Here is a 24,088-nt window from a genome sequence, read left to right as displayed (position 1 = left end):
CTGCCTAAAGCTATGAGCCACTCCTTCATATCCATCATACTCACATTTTCTTTGAAGCGCTATCTTTCTGCCCTTGGGTTAAACATCTCTCTTCTGTCCTCACCTTTGTCCACACTGTGCATAATCCTAATACTCCCTCACACCACTAGGGGTCCCTGTGTACATAATAAACAAAACAGTTTGCACACACTTGGAGCCTCAGATACCGCTATCCCTGTCGTAGTTCACATTACCTCTTCATGTGGTGTAGTAGCAGCGGTTGTAATAGAAGTAGCACCTCTATCATTACATACCAATAGACAAGTAATGATGCCGAGGCCGAGGCAGAGAGTTAATGTTGGGGTTTTTGCGGCAGGACTTCTGCACAACATCAGACAGACAGGCAGCCACTGAGCCACAAGGACAAGTAGACACAGGATCCTTTAGAGCAGCAGGGCCACAAACATTAACACGCTCTCCTCACTCTCTCTATTCAAACGCCCTTCTTCCCAAATGACCATGTGGGGTACAATCTGTGTACATGGGCCGATTATGAGACAATGGACAAATGACTCTTTTTGTTGTTGTTTTGTGTCTCATCGTAGTTGTTATGCATCTCAGGGTTTTGTTTCTCTTTGTGATTTTATTGTGTTTCACTGTAATTGGAGTTTTTTTGCAGTCTGTGGTTGATTTACCCATATCTTCGTCTTTTGCATCTCTTTGAAGTTGTTTTGTGTCCCGTTGTAGTAATTCCAAGACACTTTGTAGTTGATTTGTGTCTCATTTCAAGTCATTGTAGTTGTTTTGTGCCTCTTTCTAGTCATTTTTTGTCTCTTTGTGGTTGTTTTCCACCAATTTCATAGTCATTGTGTGTCTCTTTGCAGCTGTTTTGCATCTCTTTAAATTTGTTTTGGTCTCTTAGTAGTCTTTTAATGTCATTTGGTAGTCATTTTATGCTTCTATGTGGTCATAGGTGAAGGCCCCTGACACTTGGGCGTTCAGTGCCCAGTAGGCCCATTCAGTAATCGACAATATAATGGACACATGCAGGGAAAATATGCAGTGAATGAAAGTGGTGAAAAGCATCAGTATTGGCAGGGTTTAGTTGCAGATATACTTTAACATTCTGAAAATACCTTTAGATCGGGCTCTCTTTCTCCTAACCTCTCCCTATAACGCCTCCCCAGATGTGCGTTCTGTAAGTGAGCGTTTCTGCAGTCTGCTAACAGAACATTAACTTTAAAGTCTTCTTTCGTCCCCGGCTATATGTGCACTATGCTGTAAGCACTGGCCCCCATCCAGGAATCTCCTGCAGCCAGCCGCTCATAAGCCCTCTTCTAACCGGCCAAGAATGTGAAAAGCTCCTTCAAAGAGAAGCCCACTGCAAGGTGTGGCTAAAGCAAGTACCTGAGTCCGCAGGTGGCCATATTAGAGCCGATGAAACCACTAACTGAAATCCCACACCTGTCTCAGAGCGAGGAGAAGAAACAGAGCAGTGAGGATAAAATGGTTTGATTAGACCAACATGGTTCTGTTGTTATACGCTGCCTTTATGCATCTGACAACACTGAGGCTGTGTTCAAGTCAAGTGGGCCATTGTGCACGTGTAAAACAAAGAAATATTGACTCTTGGGCCTTTCAGATTCTCAGCGCTTGAGGAATAGTGCCCAATAAATAGAAGTCAAAGGGTTAAAGGGCACGAGTGTCGCAGTTTTACAACGTGAAACTGTGTTAAAAGACAAGCTGATCAAAGACACTCAGCAGAAACGCCCAATCTGCCTCATCTGAATGGAAAATACAATGAGCGTACAGGGACGGTCAGCCGCTAACAAAGCTGCCCAGTAACAGAAGTGAGCGCCGAGTGGTGAGAAGAGGAGTGGAGAACATGGTCGAGGACAAAGAGCTGCTTGTCCGAGGTCTGTCTGCCATCGAGCTGCAGGGAGGGGCCCGGTGCCACTTGTTTGAGGGGTCTCCATGATAAATTTCCCACTACTTGACTCTGTCACACTGTCTGCCACTTGGACAATAACTGAGGTCATAGCAGAGTAGTGGAGCGTTGACATCGCGGCCTGCACAGCGAGGGGCCACTTTCTCTCAACACCGCCGTTTATTTCAGATCCGCCCCGCTCCGCTAATGACTAATACATCTTAAGAAGAGCGCCGGACTGGAAATAAATAAAACACTTCTCACAGTTGTCTTTACTTGGACCAGTTTATTTGTGACCATTAATCATGCATACAAGGTCTGAAGCTCTCTGCCGCAACAAGACCCTCATACTAATATATTGCTGCAGGGCTGTCAAACAGAGAAGAACAGAGATAAATGTGATCCTCCTGGAGAGGAAGCATATGACAACTTATGAAATATTGCTCAACATTTACATGTTTTGAATGATTCAGTTGAAAAGCAAAGAAAACAAAACTGTGGGCTGCCAACACTGTGCATGCCACCTGAACTTAGCTCTGCGTGTTTAGAGAAAGTTTCTTGAAAGAGCTACAAGAGTAGTTGTTTAATAAAGAAAGTCAGTTATACGATTTTGTCGACTAATTGATTAGTTGATTTAATCGACAGAGCTGTAAAGAATCATGCCAAAGCACCACTTGTACTTACCAGAGCCGTTCTTGTAAGTTTCTTGGAAATAAGTAATTTAACATGAAAAAGAACATTAAAAGTGATTATTTACGTGAAGACATATGGGTCGACGAAGACCAAAATTAGTCAGCTTATAGTGACATTTGTGTCATTAAATACAACAAACGAAGTGCCCAGATATCAGGCCTTGTATTAGCAGAGGACTGTGAGATGAGGCTGAAAGCCCAAAAAGCTAGTAAATGGACTTGAGTTATGTTAACTATTGAGACACAATTTAAAACAGTTTAAGAAATAATACTACACAAAACACCAATTGAACACAAAATAGGCTAAATTCCATCAAGCTAAACAAAGCCAGCACAAGTTAATGATTGCTTAATTTGTTTCATTAAAAACTAAGACACACATGAAACTGGGGAAGATTACAAAAATTCTAAGCTTCCATATAAACTCACTTGAGAATTACAGACGTTGTAGCATACCACAGTATGTACTATATAAAATACCGCCTCATAGATAGTGATATACTGTAGGAAAATTACCGTGCTGAATGAGGCAATGTCCAAACTCAAACTACATTCAGCACTTTGCACTGTTTCTGAGTCTTGTGGGGCTTTACTCACGCAAACCTGTCATCCCTCTCTCAACCTGCGCTCCCTCCTCTTAAAAGAAGCAGGGGTGTGTGTGTGTGTGTGTGTGTGTTGGTGTGTGTGTGTATTGGGGTGGGGTAGGGGGGTACTCAAGTCGTCCCACCTCCCTCTCTCTCCCACTCAAGACGCTCCTAACTTTCGGAGCGCACAGCGGAAACTCTCCAAAGAGTTTTCAGCTCCTGCTTCAGGACTGCACCGAGTCAAAGGAGACAGAAAAGTTTTCAGACAGGAACAAACTAAAACTGAGCGGCGGAGAGCGTCAGGAATGGCGAAGGAGCGGAATGGTCCTCCAGCCGCGCGGCACATGTGAGCCAAGAGGCCACCGGTAACCGTTTTTTTTTTTATTATTATTTTTGAAAGGACACAGGGAAAGGGGGCAGAGAGAAGACAGCGGAGAGGAGAGACATCTGAGAGCTGACTGTCACCTCGACACGATGGTCTGTCTGCGGGGATTCAGCTGGGTCTTCCTGAGCGCTCTCCTGCACAATGTGGCACCCTGGGGCGCACACCGACCGGACAGACCGAGGCAGTGCGACGCGCCGAAGTCGGTGAGTTCTTTTTGGGCACTTTATCAAGTCACGGACAACCAGACAGACTCCCGAGACAGACGCGTATCCAAACCCGCATGATGCTTGAGTTTAGCCTCTGTTATCCAGAGAAGTCATACAGTTAAGACTGACACTTGTTGTTATCCTAAAATGTTCTTTCTTAATCAATTCTAAATAGTGAAATCAAACTTTGATCATTTTTATTTATTTATTTATTATAATTGTGCTCTATAATGAGGTCAAAGGTTACCTTTTTCCACATTTGAACACCCTTTATTATAAACTGATAAATGAATCTACTGCGATTAAAAATTAGATGAAAATATTAGTAATAAATGCATTATTAGTAATAAATGCATTGTTAATGCGCATTGCCTGCTAATTACTGCATATAAAAATATTAATTATTATTATTATTTTTCTGAATTCATATTACACTGCGCCTCATCTCCAGACATGCAGGTATTTCTGACCTGGCTCATAAAAAAAAACTCCCAATAAGTGATGTGGGCCTTATAAATGATAGCAGTTTCCAAGAAAATTGTTAAAGCTCGCCAACTTTATGGCTGTTTATGTGACAAACGGAGTGGAGGAACAACCACGGGTGACTTGACTTCATACGGAAAAGTTTCACTGACCTTTGAGGCGTGCTCATGTTTCATTAAAACACTTATATCTGTAAAGAAATAAAATATGGATGTGGCTCCAACTCTTAGTGTGATGAAGTGCAGCAGCGTTAATGTCTGTCCGTCTGCCTCCCTCAGTGAATGCATCCTCCACACGAAAGGGGAAAAAGTTAATTAAAATCATGACTGAAGACATCCCATCCAACACGTCCACCCTTGTGGAATAAAATTACCTCAGAAACAGTTTTTTTAAATGTGACACTTGTGCGCAAGTGTGCGGATATCATTAGGGAGTTTGTTTCATTAGTGCATTACATCCTTTATTCTGGGATAATGGATCTGTTGTCAGAGATCACTGAAGATTTCGTGCTCCTTCACTTCATGTGATTTGTAATGCGTCAGTACAGTGGGCTCTGTTTTCTGTTAAGAGTAATTACCCCCATAAAAAGGAGCCCTGCGCGTCAAGGCTCTCCAGAAACGTCCACGCAGCTTTTAGCAGAGGGGATCTCGCTCGCTGCCTCTCCTCAGGACACGACCACACTTTCCATGTCGAGAAGTCTTCATTTATGGGCTGGAGGGGCCTGAGCGCACACGTGCTAGTTAACGAATGACAAAATGCTGCACATGCACAAAAAAAACCCTCTTTCCGTGTCTCTGAAATATGACAAAGAATGCACTAATGCATCTGATGCAGTCCAAAGCCTTCCCGTCAGCCTGCAGTGTCGGCTGCACCCTGCCAACGTGCAAATTGAGTTAGAAACCTAGAAACAAACTGTTTAAACATCTCCGTGTAGAAGAAACGCGGCTCTGAAATTAAATATAGCACTTTCGATTTATTTCGTCGAGAGAGAGTTTGCGCCAGAAATGACTGCACGTTCACTCGAGTTAATTATGATGATAACAGAACATCCCACAAGTCGACTTCACTCGCTTTTGGCAGCAATTTGAAACTTTTTTTTTCTTTATAACGAAGGCAATGTTGGCAGCCTTTAGTATAATTGGAACGCAGCTGAAGGAAATCTTGATTAAATTTTAGAAGTAAACATTTTCTAAGAATAACTTTATTTTACAGTAATGGGTTTCATCCCTCAAATGCCTGATTACACTGTGTCTCAGAAGCCAGAAGTTTGATATTGTTTATAGAAGTTAATTCTTTTTTCATATTTGAATAATGCCAACATCAAAGTCGCAACACATGCACAGCACATTTGCTGAGCACTTAACAAGAAACATATTTAAAACGCAATGCTCATTTGGAACGACTGTGATTATTTCATTTCCATTGGGACATTGTTATGTGTAAAGATAACCGCACTAGACAAACACTTCCTGTAATATAAACCATATAGAGGACAAAAACAGTGCCGTGCTTAGGGCTGTCAGCACCACATCTCCCCGCCTGGTGTAAAAACGTTCACAAACAAAAGTATCACAGTGGGGTCAGAATGGAGAGCAGGTTTCTTACAGCTTTTTGGCTTTTATGAGCTCCAGTGCAGTATATTTGCACTGCAGCCTTCAAAATGCTTCCCAGGCCGAAAAGAGGCTTTGGCAACCGAGGTATGCACCTCAACAATACACGGGGGTCTGTTTACAACCCAGAAGGCCCCTCTATAAACCCCCTGCCCGGACCGCAGCAGCAAGCCCTGAGCTGACTCCACTTCATGCTCCCCCTGCCGTCATCTCACAATGCTGTTTCAATCTTTAACTTGTTGACCTGAGCGTATGAGCCAGTAAACCACAATAGAGGAAAAATGTGTCAGTTTTAGTTGAATCCCTCTCAGATGATGGCTCTGGTATTTTTGTTTCCTTTTGCTCTCAAAATCTTAACCTCCATCTTCCCTCCCCTCCTTCCTCTGCCTCTTCCACAGCAAAGTGACATGAACTCTTTCCTGTGGAGAGTAAAGCGAGCTCCCCCGCACCCACCTTCCTACTTATTTGGGACCATCCACGTGCCCTACACTCGAGTCTGGGACTTCATCCCAGACAGGTCCAAACAGGCTTTTCACAACAGCCAGAATGTGTTCTTTGAGCTGGACCTGACTGACCCTCTGACCATCTCCAAGCTGACCAGCTGCCAGCTGCTGCCCCACGGGGAGAACCTGCAGACTCTGCTACCTCGAGACTTGTACCGTCGTCTCAAACGCCACCTGGACTATGTCAAACACATGATGCCGTACTGGATGACGGCCGACCAGAGAGGCCGCGGCCTCTACGCTGACTACCTGTTCAACGCCATTGCGGGAAACTGGGAGAGGAAAAGGCCGGTGTGGGTGATGCTGATGGTAAACTCGCTGACTGAGTGGGACGTTCGGTCCAGGGGGACGCCTGTGCTGGATCTGTTCTTGGCTCAAGAGGCTGAGAGGATGAGAAAGACGACAGGGGCGGTGGAGCGGGTGGAGGAGCAGTGTCACCCCCTCAACGGGCTCAACTTTTCTCAGGTAAGTGGAATGAATTCTTGTTTATTTTCTAATTTTTTTTGCATTTGCTTCCCTGTGTGTACACAGCTGGAATAGCTGGATAAATTGCAAGAACACGAAGGACCTAGAGGGGGATTGAGTAGATTTAAGATTCTGTATCATTCTGCTTGTAGTAAATTTGCTCTGAAGACAAGCAGGCCATGATCTTTAATCCACAGTAAAAGTCGACAGATTTTGGGTGTTGCACCCTTTCTGAGAATGTGGGAGAAGACGTTTCAAAAAAGAACAAAAAAAGTGATTAAAACCTTTCTGCTGGAGACAGCTTTATGGTTATGGATGTCCATCCACCTCACAAAACAAACACCCAACAGCTGAATGTGCAGAGAGGGTGTCAGGCTGAGCAATGCACATGCAGAACAGATTAGAGAAGGTGAGAAGAGCAGAGAGCTCTCTCTTTCATTAAGGCAGACTGTCTGTCTGGCTCTCTGCGGTATTGTGGGGCTCACACTGTAATCGGAGACTGGAAGATGAACAAAATAACCTAATTACTTTATGAGCAAAACATGGGGAGTGTTATCCATCTTTAATATCTTGTCTGAAGATAAAGAAATGATAGGAACATGCATCTATTTAAAGTCCCCCTCTAGACACATTTTTAAAGTGTGAAAACTGCTTTGATTAATATTTTGTTCAACATGGTTTTTCCACATAAAAAGTAACAAGAAAATTGAGATGGGGCTGGAAGCCCATCTACTATTCTCTTACTGAAAAATAGTGGATCTGTACTCCACCTCGCCTACCACTGCTGCTTGTGCTGGGTGGACTGGTGAGCTGGCGTAGACTGAAGACTGAAGTCGGGCTGCCATTGGCCGGCTATTTCAGATGGCATTCTCCTCCTCCAGACTCTGAAGAGGCTTTCGTTTTGCAACCAAATCAGTTTCTAACAGACATATCAGAATGGCGATTGTAGTGATAGCTTGTTTGCTGGTAACTGACAGTGTTACAGTTTGTGAAACATACTTTAATATCTGCTGTGATGTTGAAATGTGCTCTTGCTCAAACATAACAAGTTTACTCTGAGCTTGAGGTTTCAGGTTTCTTTCTTTTTTCCCCCCAATTATGTTTTAGCATTTGACATACACACAGTAAGACACATACCCATGCATGTTTAAACAAAACAATATTAATAGTAAAAAAAACAAGTAAATGAGAATAAGATAGGAAACAAACAAAAGTTAAAAAAAATAATTCAGCTTTGGTCACAATGCATATATCTCCTTTTTTATCCGGTGGGATAGCATTTAGTACAAGGGGTTAAGTTACAGTCAGAGGTCCATAAAAGGTTCCCCTGTTCTCAGAAATATGTCCAACTTTTTTCTTAGAATATGATGTTTTTCTCTTTTGATTGTCTTTTGAAGTTGTGACATACCTAATCTAGCTTGCTGGGTGGATGTTTGAATCTCCTCCTTCAGTAGAGGGATGTGGAAACACCTCTCTCGTGACTAGCTTTGCGCAGATAAAAGTCAGTAAAGAAAAACACATTTTTGAGTGGAGGGTGACTTTAAACGATTAGTCAGTTAAACTGGAGACCAATTTTCAAACTGTGGGAGGTCCCACGAAAGTCTGTGATGAGGCTCGTCAGCACACGGAGGATGCTCTGAATTTATGTTCTAATGAAACCTTTGATCCACATTAAGGAGGAAAAACATCTCAGTAAGTGCATTCATGCAGAAATCACAAGCAAACACATGTGCTGTGCATGCACGGCACACCACACACGAAGGCGCACATGCAAAGCTCCACGCATGCACATTGGCGGTGCCTAAGCCTCCATGTGACAGGTCCGAGGGCTCCGGGGCTAATTTGAGAGGCAGTGGGCTCCCAGCCTCTCCTCTTTCATCAGCACCTCCTAACTACACTGTCAAAGTCCCACTGCATGCCCTGCACATGCCTTTGAGCTTTACTGCCCCTAGAAATAAGCTCAGCAAGGCACACTGTAATAAAGTAGAGACGTGCTAATGCCGTTAGAAGGGCATTCTAGTCTGTTATGTCCTGTAGATGTGTTGCTTTTTTTCATATCTTTAAGGGATTCACCTATGAAGTTCAATCTAAGTCTCCCTAACGCTGATCTGCATTTAGTGTGGCACGGCACGGCAGTTGCCCCTAAAAACAACACAGTTTTAAATTACATCCTAACAGGGTTGAGTAGCAGGACAGTGTCCAACTTTAGAAGGCTGTGTTTATTTTTCCTGATAATATAATAAGCATAAAGTATTGATCTTCAGGGAAAAGAACAGGCACTGGATTTACAAGAGATGGTAACATTTTTACGAGACAGGTGTTCAAACTCAGATAAGAGTTTTATTGCCATGGAAATCCAGTCAAAATTGGATCATGGATAACTTCAATTACACCCCACCAGAGCACTGGACTTCTGAGCTTCTAACCCACTCATTTCCAGAGAAATCCAGAGCTAAACTGCAGCAGACATGGAAACCATTATTCTCAATTATAATAATTTGTGATTTAATCTGAACACTATGGTTGATTGATTCCCTCTACGCTTGACTGTAACAAGGATGAGGTCAGAAGAATGGATAGAGGAAGAGACAAAGACAAAAGGCGTGGGTGGGAGTTAAAAGAAAGAGAAGTGAGACGCGGAGAGAGAAAGGACGAGACAGAGACTGAATGGGGAATCAGAAAAAGTGCAAAGGCAGCGGCGGGGTCGAAAATGCACGGAGACTGATGTGAATCGTCTCACCGCGAACGCTAATCTGAAACATGAGCGACGCTTAAAAGGAGATCTGAGTTGGGAAAGGTTCCAAACCCTGACGGCCCACATATTATTTGTTCCCAATAAAAGTAGTTGCTTACAATATCCTGTAACTTTGACTGCAACGAGAGGCTCTTAGAGAGGTGAACGCTGGTGATTCATCATCTGTCACACTGTGGGTTTCTCACAGGCACCTGGTCCCAGTGGTGCCAGTGCAGTGAGGCAAACATTACTCGTAGACGGGTGGTCTTGAGGCACTGGTCCAGGTCTACAGGTTAGTGACCTCATTCTTTCTGTGATGGCAGGAGGTGGAGCGGCTGTTTAAATGCAGCAATCTTCAGTTTATAGTGGTGGTGCTGATGGTAGCGTGGGAGGGACGGAGAGACGTGAAGTGTGCCAGAGACCTCTTTAGACCATTGTGGTCTAACAAGCGCTGTGTCTGTCTGAGACCGCTCTGTAGTCTCTTCAGATCACAGAGAGGTGCGGATGTCTCTGTGAGAGGCAGTTTAGAGTTTTGTGGAAACAAAGGCTGGTCATTGCGCATGGTTCTTCTCCAGTTCTTTGGAGGCCAATGCAGGTTGACAGCTGGGCGGGCCGGCCAGAACCGATATCTCAGAGAACGCTTAGAGCCCAGAGTAGAAACGGCTGTAGAGAATGTAGAGCTCAGAGGACAATTAGAGCTCCAGGAGGTGACTCCTATTTAGCCTTTTCGCTTAAGGGCGGATCAATGGATTATCATTATGGCTTATTAGTTTGTCTGTACAAATAACAAAGAATACTTTATATAATGCAAGGCAGTTGCATAAGGCAGTTACAGTGCACGCTATTATGACTTGCCCAAGTGCACAACAGTTACTAAATGAAGCACAAACACTAACACACAGACACACACACCATATATATTACCAATCTAATTTAAGGAGCTTTGCTACCTCTTCCTGCTCTTTTTTAGCTACTGTATACCATATCCTCTCCTCACATGATCAAATACAAAACTTGATACTGGACAACATCAACATACGTTTTAACCAGCAATCATCATTACATATCTGTATATGACACAAACACCAAATAAAATAAGAAATGATTTATTTAATTTAACGGTTTATATATATAGTTTATGTAGATTCAGCATATCATTTTGTTGCTTGCTATTCTATTCTACTTTGCTATATTGCTATATTACACAGTAATCAGGCTTTCAATTTTAAGGTCATGATCTGATTAAATTTTCTTCAAACAATTTTCCAGCACTGAACATTCCTCTTTGAACCCACGGTGGCAATCAGGATCACTCACAGGGGCGCATTCTCCGCCCAACACATTGTTGGAGGCCCGCTCTCTCTACAGGCCCTACTGCAACCACACTGTCTGCACTGTTTGTATTTACTTAGTGGATTGATGGTGCACAATACCAAACCACAATAGCTTATTTGTATGTTATTGGAGATTTAGATGTGGAACAAAGACGGCTTTAGTGAAAAGCTGCTTTTGGGAAACTTGAGGGCGGCTCCAGCCCGTGGGCCTCTCTCACTCCCACCAAATAAACACCCATATTTATTTTCCCTGGGTCACATTGCAGCCGAGGCCACTGGCCCATGTCGGAGAGAAATTACATCATATCGGTGGCGCCTGTCTCCTGGGCAGGGGTCAAGGGTCAGTGCGGGAGGTGGTAGTGGAGCCGTGGAGCAGCAGAGCGGCAAGGAGACTGGCAGTCTGCTGGGGTCAGTCTGGGCACTGCTGAGCAGGCAGGCAGCGCCCGATCTGATAGAGTACCTGGCCCAACCTCTGACCACGCTGAGTTTCCATCAGCTCGGGCTATTTTGCGCAATGACTTTTGCAGCTGTGTGTGTGTGTGTTTGTGTGTGTGTGAGAGAGATGGTGTGTTATCGGTACACACCAGTGTTGTCACCTCAGAGCTGGAGAAGGGAGCTGGTAAAGGTTTTAAGGGATGGGAGGGTGGTAGGTGACAGAATCCAGTTTCCCCGCAGCAGGAGAGCGTCCTCCTCTGTTTACAGCTTCAGTGACAACCTGACATGTCTATTTCAATCAGCGGACCGTCCCTCAGCTGGAGAGGATGTCAGGCTGAGGTGTTTTGTTGTGCTGACACTGCAGCTTCACACATGCTGTGGTCACAGTGGGAACCTCTGAGGCCTGGAGATGTGGCTAGAATATCAAAACAATGTATTCATACATGGTAAAATAATATAAAAATGAATTTACACACAGTGGTCATAAAAATGAAACTCATGTCTGTGTGGGCCAGAGACATTTCCTTTAACTGTGTTAAGACCCACACAGTCTGTGTTTCCCATAACTCGCTATTACTTTATACGATATTCAATTTGATTTGTGTTTGTGTTTGGTTTTCCAATTCAGATTGGCCCTCATAAAATATATGGCCCAAGGATACAAATCAGTGATTTGAAAATTATTTAAAAACAGTAAAAGTAAAATAAAAATACAGCACATATCCAGGAGGAATGTCTTTCTCCGAACAGATCCAGAGGTTCCTGGCGGGGTATGGAAGTGATTTGATGAGCATTTATGGTGAGCGGTGAATATAATGTTGTGAGGCCAGGCTAGTGAAGGTCTGCTGGCTGGGCGAGTGTTGCTAAGAGAAACAGTGGCACTGAAATCAAAATAAGATTCTCATGCGTCGTATCAAATCATGCAGACTGTGTTCTTTGGACCGTGTTCACCTAAACAGGACATCTTTAAAGAGAGGAATTAAGTAACACCCAACCTTACCCATATCCAAATATTTACATTCCCTGACGGGTGTGCAAGTTTCGGTTTGAAGCGATGTGTTGGCCGCAGAGGCTGACGGCTGGAAAAAGCGATTCTTTGTCTCCACTCTGCTCTTCTTCCCTCTGACCTCCTCACTCCTTTTGGATCCTTCTCGCTCCCTATCTTTCTCTCTGACATGTCCTGAGGCTCTGGTTGTCCCGTTGCTAACCCATTGCTCATCTGCACACACGCAGAGTGGAAAAAAGGGTGGAGGTGGAGGAGGAGGAGGGGAAGGGGAGGAGGAGATTACCTTTAAAGTGTGCTGGCGACATGTATCCCCTCTTTAAGCGTGACATCTGAGGGTGTTTCACATCTAAGCTATAATTACCTGCGCAAATATGTGGAAAACTGCGAGGCAACACGTATCGGGCCGATCATCTGGTCCTGTCGGCAGGCAGACGGCAGTCCCACTGTTGCACTAATGACTTAATAGGCCCCTTAATGACCAAATAGCCCGCTGCCATCCAGAAGCACTTAGACAATTATGTGCTGGCCAGAACACTGCAGGCTGACGGCGAGATGCAGGGAGGCAAAGAGGCTGAGAAAACAGGGGCGCTGTGCACTTGACAACTGAATAAATCACAATTTCTTTTTACTGGATTCATATTTTGGGAGAAAAAAAAACAAGGAAAAAAAACAGTTGGAGCTGATTGGGAGCAGGCAGCAGGCAAGAACTGACAGGAACCATGGTACCATGCGGCAACAAGAAATGTTCCACTCAAACAAATTACCAATCTTATCATTTCCGTAACTGGAAAAACTGGAGTCAACACGGCTATCGTGATAACTTTCTCCATGCACTTATTTAACCGAAGTTGAAAATGGCAAGTGCAGTATCTGAAGTAGAAGTGAAAAAAAGAAAGTCTCTTTATACTGAAGAATTCTTCCGTGAACTATTAACTTCACTGTGATCTCCGTGCTCCTCTATAAACCCCAACAGAGGTCACATCCCTCCTCGCACTGAGCACTGTACCTGAGAGACCTGAAAGTAATGACTCCACCACATTGTCACTGAGCTGAATGCCTCTGAGGCAGTGAGTAAAGCGCCACAGGTCAGAACGCTCTTCCATACTTTAGTGTTCAACGTGCCAAATGCTTCCCTCCTTCTTTCGCCCACATTGTCCCTTTGGTGGAGAGAATGAGCGTTCCTTTCTGCTTAAACGGCCTCACGTCACACTGTGGATCCATCTTCACTCTGCAGTCATCTTCTTTTCAAATGAGGACCGAAGCTGCAAAGCACACGCCTACGCCTACACACACACACACACACACACACACACACGCACACACGCACATGCACACACTTTAACTGTTCTCTGTTTCTGTATAATTATTTTGTCATCTTAACAGTGGAAATTGCAGTAAAGTGAATGGTGTTTGAGCGTGTTTTCCTGCAGGCAGATAGTCTCAAAGACACACACACACGTTATATTTCTACAATACATATTTGCTCATCACAACAAGGGAAACTGCAGTAAATTGTATGGAGCTGGAGGTTGTTTTCTATGGGAAGGGCAGGTAGTTTCCAGGAAGGTTAATCTCAGGTTGTCTGGGCCAGAGGCTGATTGATCACAGACAGGAATGTGACTGACTGATTTCCTCAGAGACCCACTTGGCCCCTCTGGAATGTTGTTGTCTTTTGGGACGTTGTTGTTTTATAACCTTTGTTTAACCAGGTTAGCCCCGCTTAAACCAAGGGTCACTGTATGTATCCGAGATGTGAGATGTGTGTGCCGCTTAAGTTTGTGTTTCTCTCTCGACGCTATCACTCATAATTACACTTTTCCCTGATGAGCTTTATCCAATTGTGACTTTGAGAACAGTTAGGAGCTCATAAATAAGCACTTCAGTTAACATTTGTAGTCTTTGTGTTAGGTTATTTTGAAGGTGGGAATATTTTTTTGGATCCTTTGGGATTTGCTCGGGATGGGAGTCCATTTTACAAATTTATCACATGAGTGGGACAGGACACAAAAACACAGCGGGAGCAGGTGAGATGGAAATCCTGACACCAATAGGTCAGTTTATATATATATATGAATATGTAATTCTATTATACATAAATGCTAGTATAATATAACACATCACAGGATAGGGATGGGATGGGACATGTTTACCTTAAGTGGGAATATGGTATCCAAATGTGCCATATGTCATTTAATTGTGGCTAGGGGTTTCTCAGTCAAAACAATAGTGTCCTTAATTAAAATGACAGATTTCTCTAGGTTTGAACATTGTTAGAAGTCTTTGGGATAATGTAATGACACATCTCAAAAAAAATGATAGGTCTTTTAAGACATTTTAATGTGAAAATGTTTCATATTATACTTTTTATCTATCTCATATATATCTTAGCGTTTTCTTATCAGACAACAATATTGGCAGGACAAAATAATTTGTCAGCATTTTTCTAAATCATCACGAAATATCACCACTGCAGTAACAAATCAATTTCATGATCTAACAATGATATGGTTGTGGTTTGGTTTCGGCTTAGGCACAAAAACTAATTCAGGAACAATATTGTTTTTTTGTTTAAAGAAATCTGGTAGGTAAAGGGAGGTGAACAGGAGACTCCTGTGTCAAATTCCATTATTTTTTTGACCCAACCAAGTCCCCAACGTCCTACCTCTGCAGGTTTTCTTCTCATAATTCCTACATTCTCTACAGAGTTTTGTCACTTAAATAAAAGCTGCATTCAGAGCAAATCTGGCGATGTGGCCAACATTATATATTCCAGTTGTTGTTTCTCCGTCAGTGTTATTATGATTTCTACACTTCCCATTACATTTAAAGGGCAGCTTAATGTCACAGCCGCTTTTTGGCATTTGCTGAAAATGCTGTTTTTTCAAGACGATTCTAAATAAGCTGCTTCCAAACATGCAACATGTAATCCTGAGCTCCTCTTCTTCAGTAGTGCAGTAGCAAGAATTTTATGCATCAAAAGACAATTGGTGCTTAATGGGACAAAGCAGGGTGAGTATGAGTCCCGTCCACGCCATCTGTGTTTAAAATCACTGAGGAACCAAATGTAAACGCACAAATCCATAAAAATGTGGTATAGCCTATTAGTGCAAAGAAACATAAAGAGTAAAAGAGCAGCACCAGATGATGTGGTGTATCAGTATCGCCCGGTGTGGGCGAACATGGAAAAAAGCCTGCCAGTACACTATGGCATGCAACTTTCCATGTCGGACGATCGGTGGTCGGAGATGAACTCAGCGTCCTGGCCTGCCTGTGACATCAGCCACACGTACTACCACACCTCTAACACACACACACACACTGGCCAACGGTCATAAATAGGTGCCAAAAGAGAACAACTGCGTGTGTGTGTGTGTTGTGTGAGCCAGGCTTGTCGGGGATTAGGTAGCATTAGCAGAGCCCTCTCACTGAACCCGGTTTTAATGTGACCCATGCGTCTTCTCTGCCCCCTCTGCCTTGTCCCCATTATACACAACCCAGTGGAGCACTTCAGCTCTGCTTACACCTCTCACCTCTCTGTACCCCCCTCTCCACAAACCTACACGTTTCCCTCTCTCATTTTTACTTTCACACCATTTATTTGCATTGTCCTGCAAGTCAAATAATAATGTTCTGTTCTGATTTTTAGGTTTATTTATCCAGTCAGGCTTGTGGGGAACATCTACGTCATTTTTTTGGCTAATACTGTGCGTCACACATTCATATTGCATATTCACATTGGAACAGTCTTTATAAAAACACTTTGATTAAATAGTCTCCAAAGTGTTGCTTTGGGTCAAATGTGGGTTATTGGTGATTAACCAATCTACCAGTGAGTAACACTGCTCGTGTTGGAGTTTCAGACAGTTTGAATTTAACTTGGAGAAGAACAACAATAAGCCTAGGATTTCTTTTAAAGAAATGGTCTCCAATATTTTATTCCCATGATCAGCATTCCCAGCAATCATAAAGGCTTCAACCCCTGATATAACTGGCCCCAAAGTAAAGTTTTATAAACCTTTCTGAAAGGTTAAAGTGTGACACAGGTGAACCGGAGTTCTATTACACTTTGTCTGTCGGGAAGCAGTTGATATTCCAGCTTGGCCTTGTAAACGAAAGATTTAAAGCTTGTTCAAAAATAAAGCCACTGGTGGAACAAGTACTCATACTAGTATGTTTTACTTTAAGTAGCAAAAACACAGCAAAGATATTTGTTGATTATATTTCATATGATTCATCTGGACCTGTCCAGGGTGTCCCCGCCTTTGGCTCGATGTCAGCTGGGACCGGCTCCAGCCCCCCTCAACCGGACTTCGGATGAGCATTTAAAGATAATGGATGGATGATTCATCTTAATCTAAAAAATAAAAATTATCAAATAAATATGATTGAGTAAAGGTAAAATATTTCTCTATTGAATTGTAGTAGAGTAGAAATCTGAAGTAGCAGAAAATGGAAAGTACAGGTGCCTCAAAATTGTACTTCTGTCCTGTATATATATACAACACACACACACACACATATATATATATATATATACATATATATATATATATATATATATATATATATATATATATATATATATATATATATATATATATATATATATATATATATATATATATACATATATAACACACACAAACACACACACACACACACACACACACACACACACACACACACATATATATACATAACATATATATATATATATATATATAACACTCGATATAGCTACAATAACTTGAGGTTGTTCATTACCTAAAGGGGTAGCTTGGAAGGCTTGGAAGGCTACCTGGTTGCAAGGTAACATTGATTGCTCCATAATGCATTCTGTCTCAATATCGTGGACATTCATGTGTAAACATGTAAAAAGTCCTTTTAGCAGTTACAACCAGCACAATTTTGCCACACCAGCAATGTGTGCACAAAATGAAACCTTATTTGTGACGCCTCACAGTCAGACACACTGTCTACATGTCAACACTTAACACAGATTTTCTGAAGATCTCTCTAAAATGCAGTTTGTGTTCTGACAAAAGGCCAAAACATATAGAAAAACAATGTTTTTTGGAGACTTGGCCTGAGTGTGCATTACTGGCCCCTGGAGCTTCCCGACCAATGTGAAAACTGCCAGTTGGAGCTCTTGAAACAAGGCCCCACTTTAACTTTTAAGTTTATTAGTGAGCACATAAATCTTGTTATCCCTCACAAACTCCCCCCATGCATTTGGGTGGCGTGACGCCCATTACACACCTCTCCACCTTACGAGTACCTCTTAGCTGAAGGAGGCAGACCAGCAGGCAGCCAGAGGAGCAAGAAGAGACTTCAGGTAGAGAGACTGACTGGGAGGCAGGAGACAGGCTCCACTGCCATTAATAAGTCTTCAGACACAGATGTTCTGGTACCAGCACAAACAGTTTTGCAGGGATAGATTACTGCACAGATAAGTGAAAGCACAAACACAATACTTCACAGGTCAAATTTAGCTGAGTCACCACGTTGAAAAACGGTACCGTCTGTACATACTTTGATCCTCCTGTTTAAAACCTGTTCTCAGTGACAGCCCTCTGAGCTGCAGCCTCAGTCCTCACTGTAACACAAAACAGAAGGATCTAAGCACAGTCTGTTCTCAGCAAACACATATGAATCTATATGATGGATGCACACTATTGTGATGCATTTAAATTAATCTGCTTTTCAAACGCCATACCAAGTCAGTGTGGATTAAAACAGCAAAGTGTTCGTTCCGCATTTAAAAACTGATCCAAAACTGCAGCTGACCATTTTGATGGGCCCCATGTTACTGCAGCCTTCACCCTAAGTAGCAATATACTGTCACTATATCCTTTATATACTTCAGCTGCAATGATTCATGAAATAATCAATAAGTTGAACAACAGAGTAATCATTAAAAGTCATTTTTCATGCAAAAATGGCAGAAAATACTTTTCTCAGCCTCATATATGGAGATTTCAGTCTTTTCTCTATTCCATATGTTAAACTGAATGTCTTTGGATCTTAGACAGACAAAACAAGACATTTAAAGACATCATCTTGGACTTTGGCAAACTGGGATGAACTTTTTTCACTATTTTCTGATATTTTTTACACCAAATGAGTAATCAATTAATTAAGAAAATAATTGAAAGATGAATCAATAATGACAATAATCGTTTATTGCAGCATTACATTCCTCTTAACCTTGTTTATTAATTTGCGATTACTGTCTAACTGGCATAACATGATGTTATATTTTAACCATTATTGAAACTTACACTATTTTATGTTTATTTTCTTTTTTTTTTTTACTTGTGTAAGAAGCAGAATATCTTTTTATGTATATTCCAGTTTTGACTGCTTCTCTCTAATTGTCGTGCATATGATAACTAAAGAACTTGAACTTGAACTAGCTCAGCATTTGTGCGTCGAGGCCTCTGTTTCACCTTTTAAATTAGGGCTCCCAGAACTTTCTCTGAGCCGGATTGACAGAGGGAGCCAGTTGCCCTCGTCCTTGCCCTCTGGACGACCCCGTCTCTTTGGCTGAAGCCCCAGTAACCCCCCCCCCCCCCACTCCTCCCCAACCCCCTCTGCACTGCTGTTGAACATGACTTTCAGTAACGACACAGGCCTGAGTCAATTAGTTTTTGAAAATTTCGTCTTAACAGGATAAGCGGTTTAGCCAATATGGATGGATGGATGAATGGAGATTACTTCTAGGTTGTTGTTGTTTTTTTTGCACAGGAAGATGAGTTCACTAAATCAGGACTGGGACAAAAAGTAGACTAATGTGATGTCCAAATACTTTACTGAACTATTTGGCACTCTTTCTTTAGTACCATGTGAAAACTATCCATCTGTCATGTAAAAAAGCTAAAAAAAAAAACTACGATAAAGTTGGCTGCCCTGCTGTTGACATGTGACCTGGTCAATCCTTACCACGAGAGAAAGGACCCAAAGAAAAAAAGGAAAAGAAACATAAAAAGGGATTATGAGAAAGAGAAGTGGAGGAACAGGGACAAGCAGGGAGCGAGGAGAAGCAGAATAACCCCCGCGCTACTCAGGCAGAATGGGAAAAGAAAGGAGAGGAAAATAAAATTGTTCAATTTGATGGTACTGGGAGAGAGCAAAAGCAACAATAACAGAGGAAACCTTCCACTTTATTCACTCGACAGATTCTCCTGTGCCAAAATAAAAAAGACAACAATGAAAAAATAAAGGATGCTGCTGTGAAGTTTCTCTCTCTTCTCTTCTTTTGGTTTTGAGTTTTTTTCCTTCTTTCATCACGGTCAATTTCACCTGTCATTCACCAGCACAGTTTTTCCAACACAGTTTTTCTACCTTTCCCAAGGCATACGCTCTCTTGGCGTCCACTGGAACAGTTTAAATATAATATCCAACATATGGCAGAGTTTATGGAACGTAAATGAGATGAGAAATCAAATTTACTTAGGGAGTCATAGCGGGACTGTGGTCTCGAAGGGGTGCCGTTGTTTAGGGAGAAGTTAAATGATGGGCAGCTGTAATTGCAGCCACAAACTGAGCGGGAGAGCTGGAGATGGAGAAGTGAGGGAGCCAGGAGGAGAGGGAGAAAAGAGGAGTGAGATGGAGAAAGACGGGCTCTCTGTGGGTGGCTCTTTACTCATTTTTCTTCTTCGCTCCCTCTTGTGGGCGTGCATCATGTGACGATGTGTAATTGGCCTGTGGTCACACCAGAGTTGTGCAAACAGATTAGCAGGGAAACATGTCAGCCTGAAGGGCTGTCGGAGGTGAATGTGTGTGTTGTGTGGATCACAGATGTGGGACTGTGTGGGAAATGGTTTGATGGAGTAAAACCTTTATTAATGGTGAACAGGTGGGGCAGTTGACTTTGTCGCAGACAAATTTGTTGTCGTGGGCTACGGCGGGAATGTCTAGAGCTCAAGACTTTATGCGTAGTTACACATGCATATTGAATATATTCGTCCATGCACAGATTTTCAACGCTTCATTTGCATTCTCTAAATTAAATTTATGTCTGCACTCATATATTCCAGAGGTTCAGTGTGGTTTTAGGGACGCTTGAGGATACAAATCTTGGTTTCTGCCATAAAGCCTGGCTAAGCTGCACCACTGCACACACTGAACAGAAGTTCATTGTGTGATCAGCCTGGTATTTCTAAAACCTCTCACAGCACACACACTATACACTCTGACCTGCACCTTTTTATATCATGAGGGGAATTGATAGTTTTAAAGCAATAGTTTGACAGTTTGGGAAATACACTCATTCTGTTTTAAGCCACAGTCATAATAGCTTAGCTTAGCATAAAGACTGGAAATGGTCTTGCTCCGTCCAATGTTAAAACATCTGCCTACCAGCACCTCTAGACATCACTTATTAACATGTTGTATCTATAAAGCAGGATATTTTTAAGTGTTTTTATGGGGGGTTATGTTGCTTTCAAATTCCTTGGCTGGGAAAGTGACTTCCTGGAGTCTTGCCATCACTGCTGAGATATAACGTGTTAATTACTGAGACAGGCTGGTCCGAAGTGTCCTTAGATACCCATGAAGTTTTTTCAGAGAATAAGAAAGAAAGAAACTGTCCGTCGGTGTTCTCAGCTGAAGTTGACTCCGGGAAATAGACAGATATGTGAGTTTAACTTGGCTGAAGAAAGTCGGTGTGTAAGCAGACACAGTTATTGGTTTCTGATGCCCCTGTCAGCTCTGTGCCAGACCACCTACCTTCGGCTAGCAACAGCATCCCATAATATACCACCCAAAGTGGATGGCAACCATATTTTGCCCTGAAATACTCCAAGCCTCTTTATATAGTCCCTTTCACACATGCACTGCAATCCTTACTTATCTAGAATTCATCTGGGGGAGCTGTACGTGAGAACACAAATGTCTGAATCTGTTGGTCCAGACATTAAACTGACTTTATCCTGCCAGCTCTCCAGTACAACTACAAAGTCAAATTGAGCCCATGTGTGAACAGAGAAGTGTCCAGTGAATTCAAGGGTAATACTGATGATCTTTCTATCATGCATGTGATACAAACCCAGAAGAATACAAACATACAAAGGTAAGAAAGAAAGGTTATTTACACAAAGCTGCCAAAGATAAAGTCTAACTGGAGAGACGATGTGATTCAGGAGCTTCTGTTGGTGAGAGCCAAAATCGTCAGACAACAAGAGACTTCGCTGTTTATGTCCAAGTTACAAACAGGCTATGTGGCCACAATTTTTCAGCAGCGAACGTGCTCTACCTGGTGCCACCACTCGCATAAACCAATGTGTTTCCAGTAAATGAGAAGGCATCTGACGCTGACTATCTCCTGCTGTGTGCTACATATTTGATAGAGCAACTCTGGACCTGATTCTCTTATTCTCCTATTCTCTTGTGTCTTCACTCTCAATACGAGCCTTTAATTCCCAGCAGGTGTCTAGTTTGTGTTCCTTTCTGGCACATGATTTACATATTTACATTTTTCTGATATTTTGTTGGTTTTCTGGAAACACTTTCTATTAACAAAGTATGCCCGCATAGGCCCTGAGACCAATCCTTATCAATAAGTAGAGCATGGGGTGATCCGTGCAGCCACACGCTCCTCTCCTGGATCAGTTTGACACCCCTGGAGTACAATTTCAAATGACTTTTTAAGAGGGCACTTTTCCATTGGCTTCCTCTGGCTAAATCCTCAAAGTTTACAATGGAATTTGGTTTTGCCATGCATGGCATCCATCCCTGTTGTTCCAAACTTTATTATGCTGGCATGTCTGTCAGTGGTGAAGAGCTCCACAGAGATGCTTTCTCGCCACCACTCTCTAAAGGATGTGGCTTTTAGCATCTCATGTCACGCTGCAACTTTACAGCATCTGATAATATGAAAAATATGGACTGGGCGCTGTGTGAGCCAAGCAATGTTCTGGATCGGCATGAACAAATCCTATGTTTTTGATAGATTTTTCTGATGTTGATTCCTCAGGTAGTAGTGTCAACGCCTCGGGCGGCCGACAGAAGCCTCACAGACGGACAGACAGTGCGGGCGTGCGTGCCATTGTTGACAGCCAAAAGCTAGATCTTTGTGAAAAGCTCACAGAGAGCGAGTGAGTATTGGAATGGAAACACAAGTCTATTTTATCAGCTTGCCAAAATGCGAGAGGGAGAGTGCATGAGAGACGAAGAGAAAGAGAGACGGAGAGAGAGGCCAGGCCCCCTCAAAGCCTCTGTAGTCAGCTCTGGTGACGGCCAACCCAAGCACATGAGAGCAGTGTGAATGGCTTTTTAATGCCTGCTAACAGCCGGGGTATTTAGTGGGATGGGTGGATGAATGAAGGGATACGGTGAAGGATGGGAGGGATGGAGAGAGGATGAGAGTGACGACAATGTTTGGACACGAGGTCCCAGCTGACCACCACTGCAAGGCCTCTGCCCTCGCTATTTATGCTCCACTGCTGCCGGACCCGAGAGCAGTCTGGGCTCCATGCTGGTAGCCATCACAGTTTTTAAAGCTGTGGTCGGTTCTCCGACTCCAGCCTCATTTATCTTGGTCGTGTCTCCGTATTTTTCTTGAGGTCTTGTTATTTTGCCTGAGACTGACACAAATGAAGTCTCAATTATGTGGAAATCACAGGCGTAATTGCCTTTATTGCTCTGCTGTCTATAGATGAATGTCCAGCTGGCTACTGATTATACACTCACTCAAATTGGATTTATGTGCTGTTGAGAAATGCTGTCCAATACAAGTAGGACACAAAGTCCAATATACTATCAATAACAATCCTGACAAATTTGCACCCTATTGTGGCAACGGTCAGAAGGAAGGTCTTTGAACCGACTTGGACTTGATTTTGTTTGGTTTTGGCTTTGACAAAGTTGATCGTGACTGCAGTCCTGATTTACATTTTCCTCCAGTTGCCTCGAGACAAAAGCCGCCCAGCACAATAGCTCTGCTTGAAACCTAATACGCCTGTAAATTTGTCTGTTAGAGGGTGGCGTAGGAGTGAAATTATCACAAATTACTCTCTTTGTTTAGTCTTTTTACCAATTTCTGAAGAATTCAGTATACATGATATGGCTGTATATTGTAGTCCTCAGTGATTTAAAAGACAAATGGCAATGATGTGTGTAGAACATACCACCCAATGTGGATGGGAAACTTATTTTTTCCGGAAATACTCCAACTCCTATTTGTCTGTATTCACTGTTGAATATGGTCTTTTATTTTCTGCAGGTGTCTAATTATGTTACTTTCAAGCACAGGATATAAATATTTAACATACACTTTTATCTCCTCCAGACTTGCTTTTGGCTGCGTGTGTGTGGATAAATCCATCTGTCTGGAGGTCCACAGCTAATCTTTCAAACTACTGGAACAATCATCCTTAGACTTTTGCACAGTTATGACTGTATGCTCAAAGACCTTAGGGATTGTGCAAGGATTTATTGATTGTTTTTATTCTCTTATTTGGTCTGTAGTGGCTGCATCAAAAACAGGTTCGGATACATAGTAAAGGCATTTCTTGTTCCAGGCCATATTGGTCCATGCAGTAGATGTGCATTGCAGAAACTCATGCTGTTTGGCTGCAGAATTTGTGTTTATTCATGTTACTTGCACAAGAAATGCCGATGTAAACAACGGTGCCATTCACACTCTTTTAATCTTCAACCGTGGCTGAAATAACCACTACTGCTGATTTGTACCTTATGTCCCAGATACAAAACGGAAAACCAAAAACCAAAACAAAATGTCGT

At 42.6% G+C, this 24,088-nt stretch overlaps 1 protein-coding gene across 1 annotated transcript in view; it reads left to right on the top strand.

Moving 5' to 3' along the window:
- The first annotated feature begins 3,464 nt into the window (after positions 1 to 3,464).
- Positions 3,465 to 24,088, top strand: part of trabd2b (TraB domain containing 2B) — a 75,395-nt gene continuing 54,771 nt past the window's right edge. Inside the window, exons 1-2 of the mRNA XM_059340660.1 lie at positions 3,465 to 3,770; positions 6,265 to 6,834. Of these exons, the coding sequence (XP_059196643.1) occupies positions 3,657 to 3,770; positions 6,265 to 6,834 (684 nt within the window). The 5' untranslated portion in view covers positions 3,465 to 3,656. The remainder of the gene's footprint in view (positions 3,771 to 6,264; positions 6,835 to 24,088) is intronic.

Source organism: Centropristis striata, chromosome 9 (genome assembly GCF_030273125.1).
Source record: "Centropristis striata isolate RG_2023a ecotype Rhode Island chromosome 9, C.striata_1.0, whole genome shotgun sequence".
In the NCBI taxonomy this organism is placed as follows: domain Eukaryota; kingdom Metazoa; phylum Chordata; class Actinopteri; order Perciformes; family Serranidae; genus Centropristis; species Centropristis striata.
Note: the sequence above shows the minus strand (reverse complement) of the source record. Positions and strands in the feature narration are given on the sequence as shown.